The 16,665-nt window shown below is 48.9% G+C and overlaps 1 protein-coding gene across 1 annotated transcript in view; it reads left to right on the forward strand.

Annotated features, from left to right (window-relative positions):
* Positions 1-16,630, forward strand: part of LOC146222202 (phospholipid-transporting ATPase ABCA1) — a 116,754-nt gene extending 100,124 nt beyond the window's left edge. The window contains exons 46-50 of the mRNA XM_084691923.1: positions 412-546; positions 2,504-2,607; positions 4,662-4,754; positions 11,748-11,991; positions 15,683-16,630. Coding sequence (XP_084548049.1) covers positions 412-546; positions 2,504-2,607; positions 4,662-4,754; positions 11,748-11,991; positions 15,683-15,811 — 705 coding nt within the window. The 3' untranslated portion in view covers positions 15,812-16,630. The remainder of the gene's footprint in view (positions 1-411; positions 547-2,503; positions 2,608-4,661; positions 4,755-11,747; positions 11,992-15,682) is intronic.
* Positions 16,631-16,665: the final 35 nt, after the last annotated feature.

The following is a 16,665-nucleotide window of genomic DNA, read 5'->3' on the forward strand; positions in this document are numbered from 1 at the left end:
GGCTGTCAAGTTTGCAACATTGTCAGAGGGACGTGTCAATTCACTGTAAATGAATGCCTGGCTGGGTTGGGGTGGAGCCTCTGGAAGGTTGTGGTTGTTGTGATGGAGTTTTTGGAAGTCTCCCCTCTGGCGAATGTGTTGGATAGGGGGCTGCTGTTGTGGGCCTCTGCCTCACTGCGGTGGCCCTGGATCAAGGTTGTGTGTGGGGATTTCCAAACAACATGCCTGCTCCTCCGAGAAACTCACCCTACACACACCCCCTCCCCCCAACGACCATAAATCAGGTTCTGGAATGACCGCAATGACTGTGTGTGCATGTGTGCGAGCGGTGGTGTCTATGTGCATGAGCAACAAAAAACCAGTACGATTTCCAGAGAATGAGAAATTGGGATTTGTGTTTTTATTGATCAGGTTGCCGCATGGGGGATCCAGAAGCTGGGCCTTCTCAAATATTCCAACAAGTCTGCCGGGACCTACAGCGGCGGGAACAAACGCAAGCTTTCCACCGCCATGGCCCTGATTGGCTGCCCCCCCGTGGTCTTCCTGGTAAGAAGGCGGGCCTCGGGCTGAGATGAGAAGCATCTTGCTGCGGACTGGACCGAATAATCACAGTTAACGTAGATTAACGATTAAAGAGCGTCGTTAGTTCTGCACAACAACTTCATTTAACTGTTGGGTTTTCTAGCTGTCGACCATCCTAAGACCTTATAGTCTGTAGTTCACCCAGTAGTATTGTGATTTGAAGCAGAAGAGGCAAATTATAACAAAAATGAAATATTTCTCTTTCCTTTGGCAGTTACTCTCTTTTTGCTGTAGCAATGCATTTGAACAGACCCAGCACTTAAGCCAATTACAATTTGAATTCATATTTGTTTGCTTTTCACGAAAGAATGAAAAATGAAAGGTAACAGACATTGTAGGGGTTTTCTGGAGGCTATTTGGTATTTTCAATAAAGGAAAGATGGTTCTATCCTCCATTTGTTTTCATCCTACTATCAAATCCTTATTGGATTTCCTGGAGGATTAGAAGTAAATTAAAAGAAGATGGAAAAGGGATCAGTTTTTCAAGGGTCAGCCTCTGGTCACGTTCTCATTTATTTTTCATGGACTGCTCAATCTTGTTCTGAGTTTAAAGCATACAGATCGCTGTTTGTCTGGTATTTAGAACATGCGGTGGGCCTTAGGACTTTAACAAGGACGCTTAGTGGCATTGGCGATGTTCTAGAACGTTCTTTCTCATGGAGACTAAATGGAACCTTGATTGGCCCTCATGCCATCCTTTATGATGAGGGAAGTCTTTTTGTCATTTTTGACAGAGATTAAACGCATGGTTGATAGAAAAACCTGCTTACAAGTCAGTGACCTTAAAAGTGATCTCAAAGTACTGTCATTGAAATCTTATCTTTTCAATTTCAAAAAGCTATATACCTGGGTTTGTTAGCACCGTCTCTGCAGAGTGCACACAGAATAACATTGAATAAACAGTCACAGGAAAATAAACTCGAATCCACATGCTTGTGCCCAGACGGCTTACTGTATTTCTGTCAGCAAGCCAGGTCGGACTTTGAGTCAGGGACTGTGTCTGTTCTGTGTGGGAGAACACAGAATCATGCCCGGCTGGCCTTAAGGTACCCTGGAACCCCCGGATTTGCGCGGGGACACAGTCGGCATGGCGATGTGGATCCCTTGTGGGATTTGTCTGGGGTACTGGCAGGGCCTGGAACACAGGCAATGGACTGAATCCTGCCTCCCTCCCTAATCGTGCATGGGCAGACTAGCCCGAGGTCTGACAGAGACATGGAGAGTGTGGGGATGCTGTGTGTTTGAGAGAGAGAGAGAGAGAGAGAGAGTGAGAGTGAGAGAGAGATTGTCAGGAGTGTGTGTGCGTGCGTATGTCACGTCGAGAGTGCCAGCTCTCGTGCACAAAATTCCCGTGCATGAAATACTTGCATTTTCTATGCTTTCAGATTGTGTGTGTGTGTACAACAAGTGAGTCGATGTGCATGCATATGTCGTGTGTCTGGGTGAGAGGGAGGGAGAGGAGAGTCTTGTGTGAATTCATTTGGCTGCCTCTGAAAGTGTCTGGCCCCTCCGGGCTCCCTCTGGTCTCCCGGCAGCTCTCTGAATGTAAAGCTCCTCTGCTCAGCTTTGATCGCACTGGTCAGTGTCACAGAAGCCTCCCCAAACATAAGCACACTTTCATGTGAAAACGGCACGAAAAAGCTGTTATAAGGCAGCCAATTACAGAGTCGTTTCAAAAGTGGTCTCCAGTCATAAGTTGGTCCAACGTTTGTCACCATGACACTTATTTAACGCACTGAAACTTTGAAATGTCTTGACGGGTACCTTCTATTTCTATAATGTATGTCTATATAATGTATGTCTATCTCTTGAATGTATGTCAAGAGAGCACGAGTCCGGTCTACATGATGTATGTCTACTGTACACTAAGATGGCCTGTGAGATATGCGTGGAGGTGACGTCTGGTGTCGTGTGACTGCAGGATGAGCCCACGACAGGGATGGACCCCAAAGCTCGCCGGTTCCTGTGGGACTGCATCCTGAGTGTCATCAAAGAGGGACGCTCGGTCATTCTGACGTCGCACAGGTGACCCACACAAGAACACGCCGCAAAGATGGCATACACTGTGCATTTCATACATGGTACTAGACTGGGGGTGACTCACAGTTAGACGTGTATTCCGAGGATCTGGAAACGATAACGGGACTATACCTCTGGTTACGTTTTCCGTTTGCCCAAATCCACACGCATTTCCAAATCCCAAATTCAGTTGGATTTACAGCAGATAGGACGGGAACAGTCTTTGTACGTTACAGCTCGGAATTCATCATCCATGTCCCCCCCCCCCCCCTCCACCACCAGCCCGCCCCCCCATCTTCAGCAGCCCCAGAAAACAAAGGGGATTTGTTGTCTCAGCGTCAACGCCTGACTTGCGTCCAATCGTCCATGTCGACAGCAGGTGCTTTTGTTTGTCAAGCGGACATTCACCAGGTTTTACAAAGTCATAATCCTAATGACGCCATCCTTCATCCTCCAACCAAGACGGCGGAGGGAGCAAGGAAAAGAGGCAGGAGGAACGCAGCACACCAGAGAATAGACCTCGTGTGCAGATGTTCTCTACCGCCCTGCCTAATTGCTCTATTTGTCGTGGGGCGGGCCCAGGGGTGTCGGACGGAGGAGATATGAACAAATGACCACGCGGGGGGGGGGGGGGGGTCGTGGAGCATGCCATTACCCAAGTGGGCGGCGGGAAAAGCGGATTGGGTCTCATGCCTCGCGTTATTAAATGAATCACGGGAGGGTAGATATTTGTAATCAACGCACGCTGGCACCTACTCTGCATAGTTGACCTGGACACCGTCCAGGTGCGTAGGTAGGCCTTGTTCACACAGAGAGTAAATGCCTTTTTTGGGAGCGAAATCTAATTGAACTTGGTCCTAGAATTTGAATGAAAATTAATAATCTGTTAAACCTCTGTTTCCCCTGAAATTGATCCATATCCCTGTTCCTCCCTGTTCCTCCCTGTTCCTCCTGTTCCTCCCTGTTATCTCCTGTTCCTCCCTGTCCTCCTGTTCCTCCCTGTTATCTCCTGTTCCTCCCTGTTCCTCTCTGTTCCTCCCTGTTATCTCCTGTTCCTCTCTGTTCCTCCCTGTTATCTCCTGTTCCTCCCTGTTCCTCCCTGTTCCTCCCTGTTCCTCCCTGTTCCTCTCTGTTCCACCCTGTTCCTCCCTGTTTCTCCCTGTTATCTCCTGTTCCTCCCTGTTCCTCTCTGTTCCTCTCTGTTCCTCCCTGTTATCTCCTGTTCCTCCCTGTTCCTCCATGTTCTCTCTGTTCCTCCCTGTTATCTCCTGTTCCTCCCTGTTCCTCTCTGTTCTTCCCTGTTCCTCCCTGTTCCTCCCTGTTATCTCCTGTTCCTCCCTGTTATCTCCTGTTCCTCCCTGTTCCTCCCTGTTCCTCCCTGTTCCTCCCTGTTATCTCCTGTTCCTCCCTGTTATCTCCTGTTCCTCCCTGTTCCTCCCTGTTATCTCCTGTTCCTCCCTGTTATCTCCTGTTCCTCCCTGTTCCTCTCTGTTCCTCTCTGTTATCTCCTGTTCCTCCCTGTTCCTCCATGTTCTCTCTGTTCCTCCCTGTTATCTCCTGTTCCTCCCTGTTTCTCCCTGTTCCTCTCTGTTCCTCCCTGTTCCTCCCTGTTCCTCCCTGTTATCTCCTGTTCCTCCCTGTTATCTCCTGTTCCTCCCTGTTCCTCCCTGTTATCTCCTGTTCCACCCTGTTCCTCCCTGTTATCTCCTGTTCCTCCCTGTTCCTCCCTGTTCCTCTCTGTTCCTCTCTGTTCCTCCCTGTTATCTCCTGTTCCTCCCTGTTCCTCCCTGTTCCTCCCTGTTATCTCCTGTTCCTCCCTGTTCCTCTCTGTTCCTCCCTGTTCCTCTCTGTTCCTCCCTGTTATCTGCTATTCCTCCCTGTTCCTCCCTGTTATCTCCTGTTCCTCCTGTTCCTCTCTCTTCCTCCTGTTCCTCTCTCTTCCTCCTGTTCCTCTCTCTTCCTCCTGTTCCTCTCTCTTCCTCCTGTTCCTCCTGTTCCTCTCCCTCTCTCTGTCCTCCTGTTCCTCCTGTTCCTCTCTCTTCCTCCCTTTCCTCCTGCAGCATGGAGGAGTGTGAGGCTTTGTGCACCCGCATGGCCATCATGGTGAACGGACGCTTCATGTGCCTGGGCAGCATCCAGCACCTGAAGAGCAGGTAGGCTCCACGCGGACACCGCCTCATTCTGGCCCTCTCTGGCAAAATCATGATGACAATGGCTTCCTCCAAACGCTTTCCCCCCCTCCCCCTAAAATGTGTGGCCTGTTTATGCTCCATCGTGCTCTGACTAAAACCCAGTTTTGAGCACCCAGGACACTCTACTAAAAAGCAAACGGAACTCCATTAAACGAAACAAAGCAGGTTTTATGTGTTGTTGTAAAGAGTGTGTAACTACACAAACGGGGAAAGGGACTCTTTATTTGATTATGAGAGGGCAAGGCACTATCCCTGAGGCTCATGGGTAATTTGTGGCCATGACTCCCTTGTCCCCCATTCATGGTATTTTGTTCTAACCTTGTCTCAGACATGCGTCAGGCTGAATGGTACGTTTGCCTGTTCTACCTTGTATTTCTTGCCAATTAAACTTGACTTCTTTGAACATTATATAGGATGTATGTTTTTTTGAAGTCGTATTCTGCTTATTTATTTTTCATACCGGCCGTGTGTCTGCAATAGGAATCAACTTCATTCTGCGTCACGGCTGTTGGACCAAACCATTTGAAACCTCCCTCTTCTGTACTAAACGCCGCTTTAAATATCTGCCTTCCTCTTTGTGGCCGTGAATCTTTTTTTAACTCCTCCATCTTAACACATCCACTCTTAATGGCCTTTATTCTAGCCTCTTAATACATTGTGCCAGGTCTCGATTACCAATTTCCCCTGACCTTAACTCACAGCACTTAACTGTGCTCTCTGGTATTCACCTGACATTTTCCTGGCCTGCCTCCTGCCCCGGCACCCGGTCTGGTGGTAGGGGCCGTGCATGAGGTCAGGGCCACCTCTGTGACATTATCACAGCTGAGAGTGTGTGATCATCCATCGAGGGAGAACATTGCACCGTCAAAAGGGAGAGTTCATGTGTGTGCATGGAGGACACTGTGTGTAGAGAGAGCAGTGTGATCGTGTGTGCAGTGGCAGGAGTGTGTGTGTGTGTGCACGTGGGGGAGAGTGTGTGTGTGTGTGTGTGTGCACGTGGGGGAGAGTGTGTGTGTGTGTGTGCACGTGGGGGAGAGTGTGTGTGCAGAGAGAGCAACGGGAGCTGTGATGGTGCCACACCTTCAGCCGGGCAGGGAGGGGGGGGGGGGGGAGGATGTGACGACCAACACCTCACCAGGTGTCTGGGGCAGGATGGACCATTTGTCAAATTGGAGAGAGAGACAGGGAGAGCGAGAGGGAAAGGTAGAGAGAGAGAGACGGGGAGGGAGAGAGAGAGAGACGGGGAGGGAGAGAGAGAGAGACAGGTAGAGAGAGAGAGAGAGAGAGACAGGTAGAGAGAGAGAGAGGGACAGGTAGAGAGATACAGGGAGAGAGGGAGAGGTAGAGAGATAAAGAGAGAGAGACAGGGAGAGAGGGAGGGAGAGGTAGAGAGAGAGGGAGAGGTAGAGGCAGAGAGAGAGGGAGAGGTAAAGAGAGAGAGACAGGGAGAGAGAGAGGGAGAGGTAGAGAGAGACAGGGACAGAGATTGGTAGAGGTGGAGAGAGAGACAGGGAGAGAGAGGTGGAGAGAGAGAGGGGTGTGCCGACCCATCCCTCCCAGATGTTAGGATAATGGACAGATCCTCCGTGTCTATTACATCCCGCCCTCACGAGACGGGAAACGCAGCCACAGAAATCATTTCATGAACACCACCGGAGCGCAGGGAAGGTGAACGGAAGAAGGGACAGGAGAGGGGGATGGAGGGAGCGAGGGAGGGAGGGAAGGCAGGATAGGGTTAACAAGCTCTGCTATCTCTCCAGCGTGTCAGACCACACAAATCACTCACTTCGGAGAGATAAACAGAGAGTGAGGAATCCATTGATGTTTCTTTTTTCCCCCCTCCCTTTTTCTCGTGGTAATTGAAGTCCTGTGAAAAGGTTGTTGGGGGGGGGGTGTGGGGGGGTTCCTTTAGAAGGTAACGATATTGCTTGGTTTGCACAGACACAGTGAATAATTTCCAATTAAGCGTCCCTATCTGGTCGGCGGTCGCTGTAATTAATGTTTCATGAGGTGTGGGCTTTAGTAATGACCGAAAACGCAATTAAGGGACTGTCTGTTCTGTTTTCGTTCCTCCTTGCCGCCACGCGCACGCACCTGAGAAATGCACTCCCCCCCCCCCCCCCCCCCCCCACGCCGTCAGCAATGAGGACAGACACCCAGAACTCACCAGGGGGCAGCCCATGGCGTGTGATCCAGGGCCTTCTCACGGCGCTCGCGAGTGACGTGCGGCCCAACGCAATCCGTCGCCCGTCAGCCACGGTCTCTTACGCTGCCGCCCGCGAGGTGACGGGCTTCCCGCCACCTCTTGCTATCACCCGAGCTGCCGTCGATTTGGCGGAGAGGAACATTTCCATGAAGCTAGCTGGCGGTGTGTGGCGGCGCGAGGGGCAGCATGCCGGTGGTGCGTTTGACCTGTGTAGATGATGGTGTTTCCCCCCCCCCCCCTCCTCCTTCCCACTCCCCCCCCCCCCCTCCCCCTTCTTTCCTCCATCCCTTCATCTCGGCCCGAGGGAGAGTGCTGAGTCTCACTGCAGGCGTGGGAGCTCTCACATGCCGACCCCCCGTGGGGTGTGTGTAATACACGCTAGCCCCCTCGTCCACCACTCGCCCCCTCCCCTCCTCCTTATCCTGCGCCCGTCTCCTCTGCTCACCTACCTCCTGTCCTGCGAAAAACCTCTTGCCACATTACACTCATTTATTCTCTCTCCTCCTCCCCAGCACTTTCTCTCTCTCTCCTGCTTCCTTTCCCTAGCACCATCTCTCTCACTTTCTTTCTCTCTCTCGCTCTCTCCCTGTCTCTCTGTAGCACTCCCTCTCTCTCCCCCTCTCTCTGGTGGCCAGGGCTCGCCCGGCCCGCTGTTGAGCTTGTTAGTGCTGCCCTCTCCAGGACGTCCGTGAGCCTGTCTTTACGACGGTGCTGCCTGTCAGACAGCCTCACAGCACCGCTGGCCCTCCTGTATATCAATCAGGCTTAACCGGGACAGACCGAGACAGTGGGAGCCTCTTAAGGTGGGTTAGGGGGCATTGGACGCGGCATTGAACACGCATAGTCCATCTCTGTGATTGTTGGGTTGTGAAAAAGACTGTTCCGGCACCACCACCTTCACCCCTCCCATCTACTCAATGCAATGCATTATCTGTCAAACGCTCACAAGGGGTTAGGATTATTTATGAAAGCTACAGCCATGAGAAAAGGGGAAATGAATGAGAGGCCGTAAAGTCTTTTTTTTTTTTTTTTTCTTACTTTACAATCCAGAGAGCTCCCAGGTGTTAAGTAAACCAAAATGAAGTGCACTGCCAATAAAAAAGTGCCAGAGAAAGCCCCCCTTCCTGTAAACTTGTCAACTGGGAGCACCACGCAGTTTCTCTCTCTTCTTTTTTGACAGCCATCTCTCATATTGCTAGTCTGCTTATTGAGGCTGTTTCAGTGCCACACATGCACTGTCGGGCCTGCATCAAGACCTTTTTATTTTCTCCCCTCGCTCACTATGAGGACTGAGATATAAAAAAAAAAAAACTGCAAAGTGCCTTTAATGCATTAAGGCAATACGGCTCAGAGTTTTATAAGACCGCGGAGAAAGTTTGGATCAATCCTGTAGAGTTGCCGTTGAACACTCCAGTAAATAAAGTCTCCTCCTTGGTGGATTGACTCAGGTGCACTGTGGCTAAGTGTCTGTCAGTCGCTCAGATGGATGGGCAAATAATGCTGCTCGCACTTTACAGTGAAACAGCGTTGGAGCTACAATTAATACCGCCTGTGGCGGACCGATACTACAAATCCCATGAGGCCGTTGGTGGTAGGACTTGAGTCCACACGTGAACTGTTCCTGTGTGCCCAAGTGCTCAAGAATAGCCAGCTGTAAAAGTGTAAAAGAGCAGTGTATCCATGCACATCATTACAAATGGGCATTGTTACATTTTGAACAGTACATGTCCTGTACTGCCTGTGTGTGTGTGTGTGTGGTGGTCTGTGTGTGTGTGTGTGACCATGCTTGAATAAAACATGCATCCAGCCGTTGATGTGGCGGTGCCATCCACAGCTCTGCCCGGCAACCCCACCGCGACCCCCAGGAAGTCGACCTCCAGCCTCACTCCAAACTCCTCACGCCGCCAGCCCATGGTGTGACTCCCTCCCCCTCCACACGTCAAATACGGCGGTAGTCAACGACTGGGGTGGGGGGGGACCTTCCTGTTGTCCCAGGTCACGGTGGAAACGCGCCGTGTCTTGGTCCCCTCCCCCTCGTCTCCGAAGGCTGGCTGTTATTCCTTGGAAATGACCCGGAGCGTGGGCTCTCCCGCCGGGCTGAGAGGAGTGTAATCAGGGAGCAGAAGCAGCGGGCGGGGTCAGGGGCCACAACCACACTGAAGGGGTCCGATCCCCAGACGGACACAACATCCCATTAGTGGAGACCGCCTTCATTTGTCCACGGGAAGAGAGAGGGGAGGGGGGGGGGGGGGAATGGCATCTTAAAGGTATCCGGCACGGACGTCAGGGAGAGGTTTCTGAGGGGCCAGCCAGGCGCTCGTTCAATATTCATGCCGCTACCTCTGCTCCTTGTACGCTGTGTTGTGGTGACCCACTGTGATCAGTGGTTTCACGTCTCTCTCTCTATGAGGCGGGCTCGTGAATATAGCTTGTTTAAGGGACCGACGCCGAGAGGAATGAATTAAAAGAAAAGCATTCACCTCCTGCTGCTTTCCCTTTTAGCCCAGACTGGTGACGGCGTGGAAGACAGAAACATAGCGGGGCGACAACTAGGGAGAGCTAATTGATGTGCCCTTAACAGCCATCGGTGCGCCACGTTTGATTGCCGCGGTCGACAGACACCCTTCAGCAGTACTCTACAAAATACTTCTGGAGCGTTCCGTCGCTGTGAAATCGTCGCCGGTCCTCCGACTCTTGATTGGCTGGTGAATTGAGCTTGATGAGGGCGGCTGGAAACGGGGAGGGATGTGCAATAACAACGACTGAACGCTTTTGTGTTTTGTTAACTTTGCGGTTTGTGCACAACACATGCATAGGCCTACTGAAACGATGTGCTGGCAAAGGAATTAGATGGGTGATGTTTTGATTAATTCTGAGAGGTATGTTGTGGGTAACTTTTTTTTTTTTATTCCATTACTCTGTGTTTTGCTGTTTGGGTGTTTTGCCGTTGAGTGCTTTAATCGTTACGATCCCCTTGCCGTCTCTGAGCCATCTTGTTACGAGAGGACTTGCCTCCTTTTCACAAGGCCTGTAGCCTACTGACCACCCCCCTCGCTCGGCCCCCTGGGAAATGGAGGCTGCCCATTCACCATAACTCTAATTGCCACTGAGGGAGCCCCTGCCTCCTCCTGCACGTAGCACTTACCAGGCACAATGGACACTTCCATGAGTAAATGTAACATTAAGGGATTAATTAGGTAGAAAACAACGGGTCATAAGAGTGCTAACGACAAAATAACAAGGCAAAGTGTCTTGCTTCTGTGCACGCTAGACTTAGCATTATGCAAGGACTATTGCTGAATGTTAATTATTGGGTTGTTTTTAGCACTCTGTGAAGTATTTTATACAACAATAAGCATCTGCTTTTTATGCCTGGCCCTGGTTTTGGAATATTTATTTATTATCTAAGAAACAGACCAATTTCATTCAGTCATGTAACCAGATTGGAGCGTTTGATAATGGGTGTTTAAAAAATGTTAATTTAGCAAGACCTCCTTATGACTCTGCCATACATGTAATTAACTTGCCAAGGTCTTCGTAACAATGTTTTGTTTATACATTGAGTACCTTCTTTGGAGACATGGGCATAATGAGAAACCAGTCATTTGGGCCAGCGCTAACCTCCAAGCACATCATTAATCTTCATTGCCACCTTCAATTAATTTCCTAAGGTTTCACAAAAAACCTCTGACTTTTTGTATCTTACTTGTATCTTCTTAGGCCTCACTGTGGTGTGTAGTCAGTGGTCATGCGACTCGTTCTGAATACGTGTCGTTTTTTTCAAGCATCGAGTCAGGAACAACACATCCATGGGAAATGAATCTTACCTTCAGCCGGTGTTGTCCAGCAGCTCTTGAGCTCTTCCACCCGGTCACGACACGGCGTCCCATCCGGCCCCCCCTCCCACTGTGCCCAGAGGGCGAGCCTCCTGGAGCAGCTCCCACTGCAAGCTTTCAGCGCTTTGGTCTCAATTTAAGCGCTGACGTCAGTCCTCCCGGCGCGTGCACCTGATCAACAAGCACAAGCCGTGCAGGGATAAGTGGACGGAGAGGGGGGGGGGGGCTCATTCCTTCAGACGAAAGCCTGGCGGATGTTCCGGCACGCAATTTTGCGGTCTCACGCCTCTCTCCATCTCTTTGCCTCTCTCTTTCTCCCCCTCCCCTCTCTCCCCCTCTCTCTCTCTCTCTCTCGCTCACCTCCTCGTCGAGGCACCTGCTCCTCGACTCTGAGCACCCCGACACGCCGGGAGCTTTCAGCCAGCCGGGGAAATTAAGATCAATTATACATCCTCCCTACCTCCCTCCCTCCACCCCTCACTGCAGTCCTCCATTCCCAGCCCCCCCCCCCCCCCCGTGATAGCCGTGCACATGCAGCTACTGTGTCATGCCACGTACAGAGAAGGGGAAATGCAAGCACTTTATTTAGTCTCCCTCGTCAGAACTGTGAACTTTACCTTGGATGTACAACACGGTACTTTGTGCAGGTTTGAAAAGCTACAATTGCTACCAGTCTAAATTAGATTTGGAAAACACTTTCTTGTGTCTGTAACTGGACTCGTATCTGCTTAAGTCAGTCCTCCCTTGACGCTTGTGTTTGTCCATGTCAGTCATCTTCATGACATCTTCAAACAAATCTGCTTTTCATTCTTTGGATACTTGCGTACGTACATCACTGTGTCTGTGTGTTGCGCTGTCACCGCCCCTGGTAATATATATGTGTGTGTGTGTGTGTGTGTCTGTTGGGATCAGGTTCGGCGAAGGCTACACACTGATCGTGCGCGTCGGAGGGTCTCCGCCGACCCTGGCCCCTGTGGAGGAGTTTGTCCAGGAGACCTTCCCCGGCAGCGTCCTGAAGGAGAAGCACCACAACACCCTGCAGTACCAGCTCCCACACAGCGAGGGAGCCCTGGCCACCATCTTCAGCCAGTTCACCACCCACCAGGAGAGACTGGCCGTGGAGGACTACTCGGTGTCGCAGACCACCCTGGATCAGGTGGCCCCCTCACCTCCTCTCAGCCACGACACATCATTTCTCTTATATCCTCACACTGATTTGAAGTTGTCCTCACAGTGTCAGGCAGGTATTGAACTAGGAAGCGTGACAGAGGCAGTGTTGACGTTCTTTGTGGGGACCCAGTCTTATCATCCAGGACTGTGGCCTGTATCCTCTTGCAGTGTGTGTCCTTGTCACCCACAATGCTCTGTGTCTACAGTGACACTACTACTCTGTGATGATCAAGTTATCTGTAACAGTGGCACAGAGGCTTGGAAAACGGATGATTGTAGCTCACCTGTGTTCTCCAAACCAATGCCTAGCATTCGGCTTGCTGGCCCAGTGAACAGTAGAGTCCAGCGAACGGTCTGTCAGTCCCAGGTATGAATTGAATTCCGTGACAGTCACTGCACTTGTGTTTTCTGAGTGAATCTCAATCTGATGCAATCCGGCTTCTCAGCAGCGAGTGTGTGCGTGTGTGTCTGTACCTCAAAGGCGCCCATTAGCTTGGCAGCGGAGGACTCTGGGAAGGCGTGCCTTCGGAGGAGGTCAGGAAAGGTTTGTTCGCCCGCCCCATGGGGGAGGTAGAGGAACTGCCTGGAACCAAACAGCCCTCTTTATTTTTCAAGAGGCTCTCCAAGGCTGTGTGTGTTATCGTGTCAAACCCAACCCCCCCCCCCCCTCAAATAAAACAAAAACAAACGTGAAAGCTGGAATGCAGTAGCTTCTATTTACCAGATCAGAGGGAGTAAATAAATCATGGCCAGGCTATAAGGTCAGCATGTTTAAACACAATACTGGAGACGAGAACAGTACTGAGACCCAGACGGTCAGTTTTCAGATGTTGATTTATTGAGGGCAGCAATGACCTTATAGTGTAACGCCCGTCTTGCACTACAATTATTATTGATCCTGCATCAGACACAGGCTTCTGGGCTTGGTGTTGACTTACACAGAGCTCACGTGAACTCATGGGCCACTGGTAGGGTTTGACTGGAGAGATATTTAAACTGAATGTTAGAATCCAAGGAGGGGGGAAATAAGCATGTTAGTATTCACCTTGAGCAATATACCGCGCTATCAACATTACCCGAAGAACACTGGGTAGAATCCTTCCCACACATCCACTACTGAGATCGAAAATATACAACTAAGCAGTTGCCGGACTGAGATTCTTTGGAGTCGACAATCCAGCTTGTCATTCGATAAATCCCTTAAGGACGGATGACGCCTGCACACTCCCCCACCGAAGTGTGTTTGATAGCTGGAAGTGGACTAGGCCTTTAGTTAGAGTATACCTTTGTCCTGGGGAAGACACTGGCGCACATGGGTGAGGTTAATTGAGCATGGCTGTGTCCTTCCCCTCTCCCTCCACGCCTCAACAGCCATCTCATAAACACCCAAATGCCCCCTCCCTACAAGAATGAATGCCCAGATCCATCTGTCATTAAGAAAATGTCACTCATCAGCACCAGAGCATGGAATGGAGGTCCTCAACCTCGCGAAGATACACGAGCTCTAGTTGATGAGGGGAAAAAACATGCATGGATTATCTGTGTGCTTTAGTATGTCGAGCAGACCTTGTCACAAGAACATTTTAATGAACTATTTGAAATATATTTTCTTGGGAAACGTTGACAAGGAACAGCCCGACTGACGAGCTGCATGTGTCGTTTTTCCTCAGTGAGTAAGTAGGAGGTTTTTTGGTTTCTAGATACCTAGGTACGCTGCAGCAGATGTTTCAAGCCTCAAGTCTTCAGGCAAAGTGGAGCCAGCAGAGTCCAAAGGGAGATGTTTGTTTATAGCAATGGAGATTTTTTGTATGTGTTATTTTGAGTCTTCTGATATGGTCACAATGTTTGGTTTGCAGACTTTGACGAAAGGTCATGCTGAGGTTTTTCCACGATCTGTGTTTCACGTTGGTTCATTTCCGGCAAACTCAAGTCTGCACTTGGTGTTGCAAGCATCTTTTAAATGGATCTTAGGCCCAGGGTTGTCTTTCAAAGGTATCACATACCTACCACTCTGTCCTATGTTTCCCCGAGCCGACAACTTTTTTCTTCCAATTAAGATGGCAGACATTATCTGACACCAGAACAGATTGGGAGAAATCGGCAGAACAATCCCTTTCTACTGAAATGAAATACACTAGGCTGATAAAAAACTGAGTTCTGCGCTTTCTCTTTGACACAGAGTTGGTAGAGGAGATATCATTTCACAAGGGGATTCAAAAGGCTGGAGGAGGGAGGAGGCTATTTTTTATTATTCTCTCACGTCTGGGCAGTCTAGGAAAGATATAAAAGAGCACTTGTTTCATGCCTAAAAGTCTACTGTATGTTTATGTGTTCTGCACCCAAACACTTTATGGGCTGTAACTGTTGAGAAAGATATACTTCATAGGCTGGTCCTAATGGACAAGGCGGAGCAAGTGAAAGTTGCCCCATAAACTGTTTTGTTTGTAGAGAAAAAGAGTTGAGCATAAGTGCTTATCATTGGCTCTGGTAACACTAGTCAGGAAACATCTAGACGTTTGTTCTCTTCAGGGACTCGTTTCCTCTTTAAAAATATATAGAACTTTAATGAAATAGCAGTGAATTTTCATCTCACGTTCTTTTCTTTGTTGCCGCTTTTCATGAATCAAAGCAGCTCTTTTTACTCAGTGACTTTGAAACTATTGTTGAAGAAAAAGATCCGGTGTTCAATATTGCCAGGACGTGTGAACACTCAAAGACGAAACAATAAGGAACTCGTAATAGATCTTGTGTAAGACACTTCCTTGTGTCATTGAAAAGGACAGAACACAAAAGTGGCTGTTTTTTCTTTTATGATGAAGGTACAGGTTTTGGGAATGTGTTGACTCTGGGCCCCTCTGTTGGGGCAATGATTTGAGCTACATCACCTCCTAACCTGATGACTCAGTTAATATCAAATGTTCAAAATGTTTTTTAGCATTTGGAGAATGAAAACAGTTGTCATGGGGCATGATTACATTTTCTGATTACTAAAACACAACAGCTGACATTACTGTATCTAAAACTATTATTATATGGAGCCTTACAGAGAGTGACACCTTTTTCACATATACTCTAGTGCAAAAACTGAGGGACGAGTAAGGGTGGGAATAATCCATATGTGAGATAACAATAGCTGATGTGGAGGAAATTGGGATTGTGTTTGTCAGGTTGAATAGATGTTCGGGGTCAAGAAAAAGTACTGTGTAAACATCTCTTGTGATGACGACAGGGAGAGCACTGAGAGTGGTCATGGACTGGGAGCTGTGAATCTCTTTCTCTGAGACTGTGGTCACGTCAAGGTCTGGTTCTCTCTCCAAATCTGCCAATCAAATAGGTGGAGCTCTCCCTGTCGTCATCAAGAGACGTTTACACAGAACTTTCTCCTGACCCCAAACATCTATTCAACCTGACAAACACAATCTACTCATCAATAGCAGACTCACATGAGAACATACTAACTCGTTTCCTATGACTAGTTCTATTGATTACTGAATAATGCAAGTACACAGGGATTCCCAAATTCCTCCACACAAGCACCCTGAATATTCTTTCATGCTCAAACATAAGATTCCAGAAGTGACTGTCAGATGCCCAGTTGTGCCCTATGGTTTGTCCATCAGCTCGAATCACAAGTGTCACCTCAGTGTGTCTGACCATCTCGCCCTCACCTCGCCCAGGTCTTCGTGAACTTTGCGAAACACCAGCATGACGAGAGCAGTCCTGTGACCTACGACAACCCTGTGGACACGTCAGACGAGGTGCCCATGGAGGCCTTGAAGACAGCCCTGGCAGCAGAAAAGGTCTAAGTCCCGTCCCCACTTCCTGGTTCTGTCTGCTTGGTGAACCCCTTCACACCATGTCCAGCTACCTCAGGTCCTGGGTCTATACGCAGTGGTTTTTTTCCGCTTGTAAGCACATTTCCCACGTTTTAGATATATCAAATAGTTGCACCTTGTAAAACAATTACGTAGCTTTTAAGAAATATTGCAGCAGTCATGCTTTTTTTAACATATGTAATATGTTATGTGCAATCTGAACATCATGTTTGTATCCAGAAATGTAGCTGGTTTAAGTGGGGATCACCAGCCAGTTGTATTTAATGTATGCCTATTTAAATGGATACCAAAGCAATCAAGCATAACACAGCACATATATTATTTGAGTAATAAAGGCAAAGATTTATGAAATGCAAATGAGGACTTGGAACCTAATGTTAAGTCTATGCACTTCTTCGCTTAACATGTATTTTGTGCAATACCAAAATCTGTATATTTACTGCAGTGCCTACAACACAATACCTGACTCAGGAACTCTTAGCAGAAGTGAGAAGGATATGTTTACTGTTTCAAATGGTTATGCTACTACTCTGCTTTTCTGGAGGGGGGAGGGGGGAGGGGTCTTTTTTTGCTGACAATATCCCTCAAGGCCTATGTTGGTCGAGCCCATTTGGTACTCCTCAACTGATAGATAACTTGAGTTTTCTATGCATGCATAATTTCGTATGTCACTCAATGCCATTGCATTTATATCTTGTTAAATGTGGAAAAAAATACATCCTATTTGTACTGAATATTGCTTTATGCCAAGGCAGATGATTAAACATTTACACAAATTGTAAAGACAAAGAGCGACTCCCGAGTTTAATTTCAAAAGTATTTGC

This window comes from Hypomesus nipponensis, chromosome 25 (assembly GCF_054491055.1).
Source record: "Hypomesus nipponensis isolate SF chromosome 25, ASM5449105v1, whole genome shotgun sequence".
Lineage (NCBI taxonomy): Eukaryota > Metazoa > Chordata > Actinopteri > Osmeriformes > Osmeridae > Hypomesus > Hypomesus nipponensis.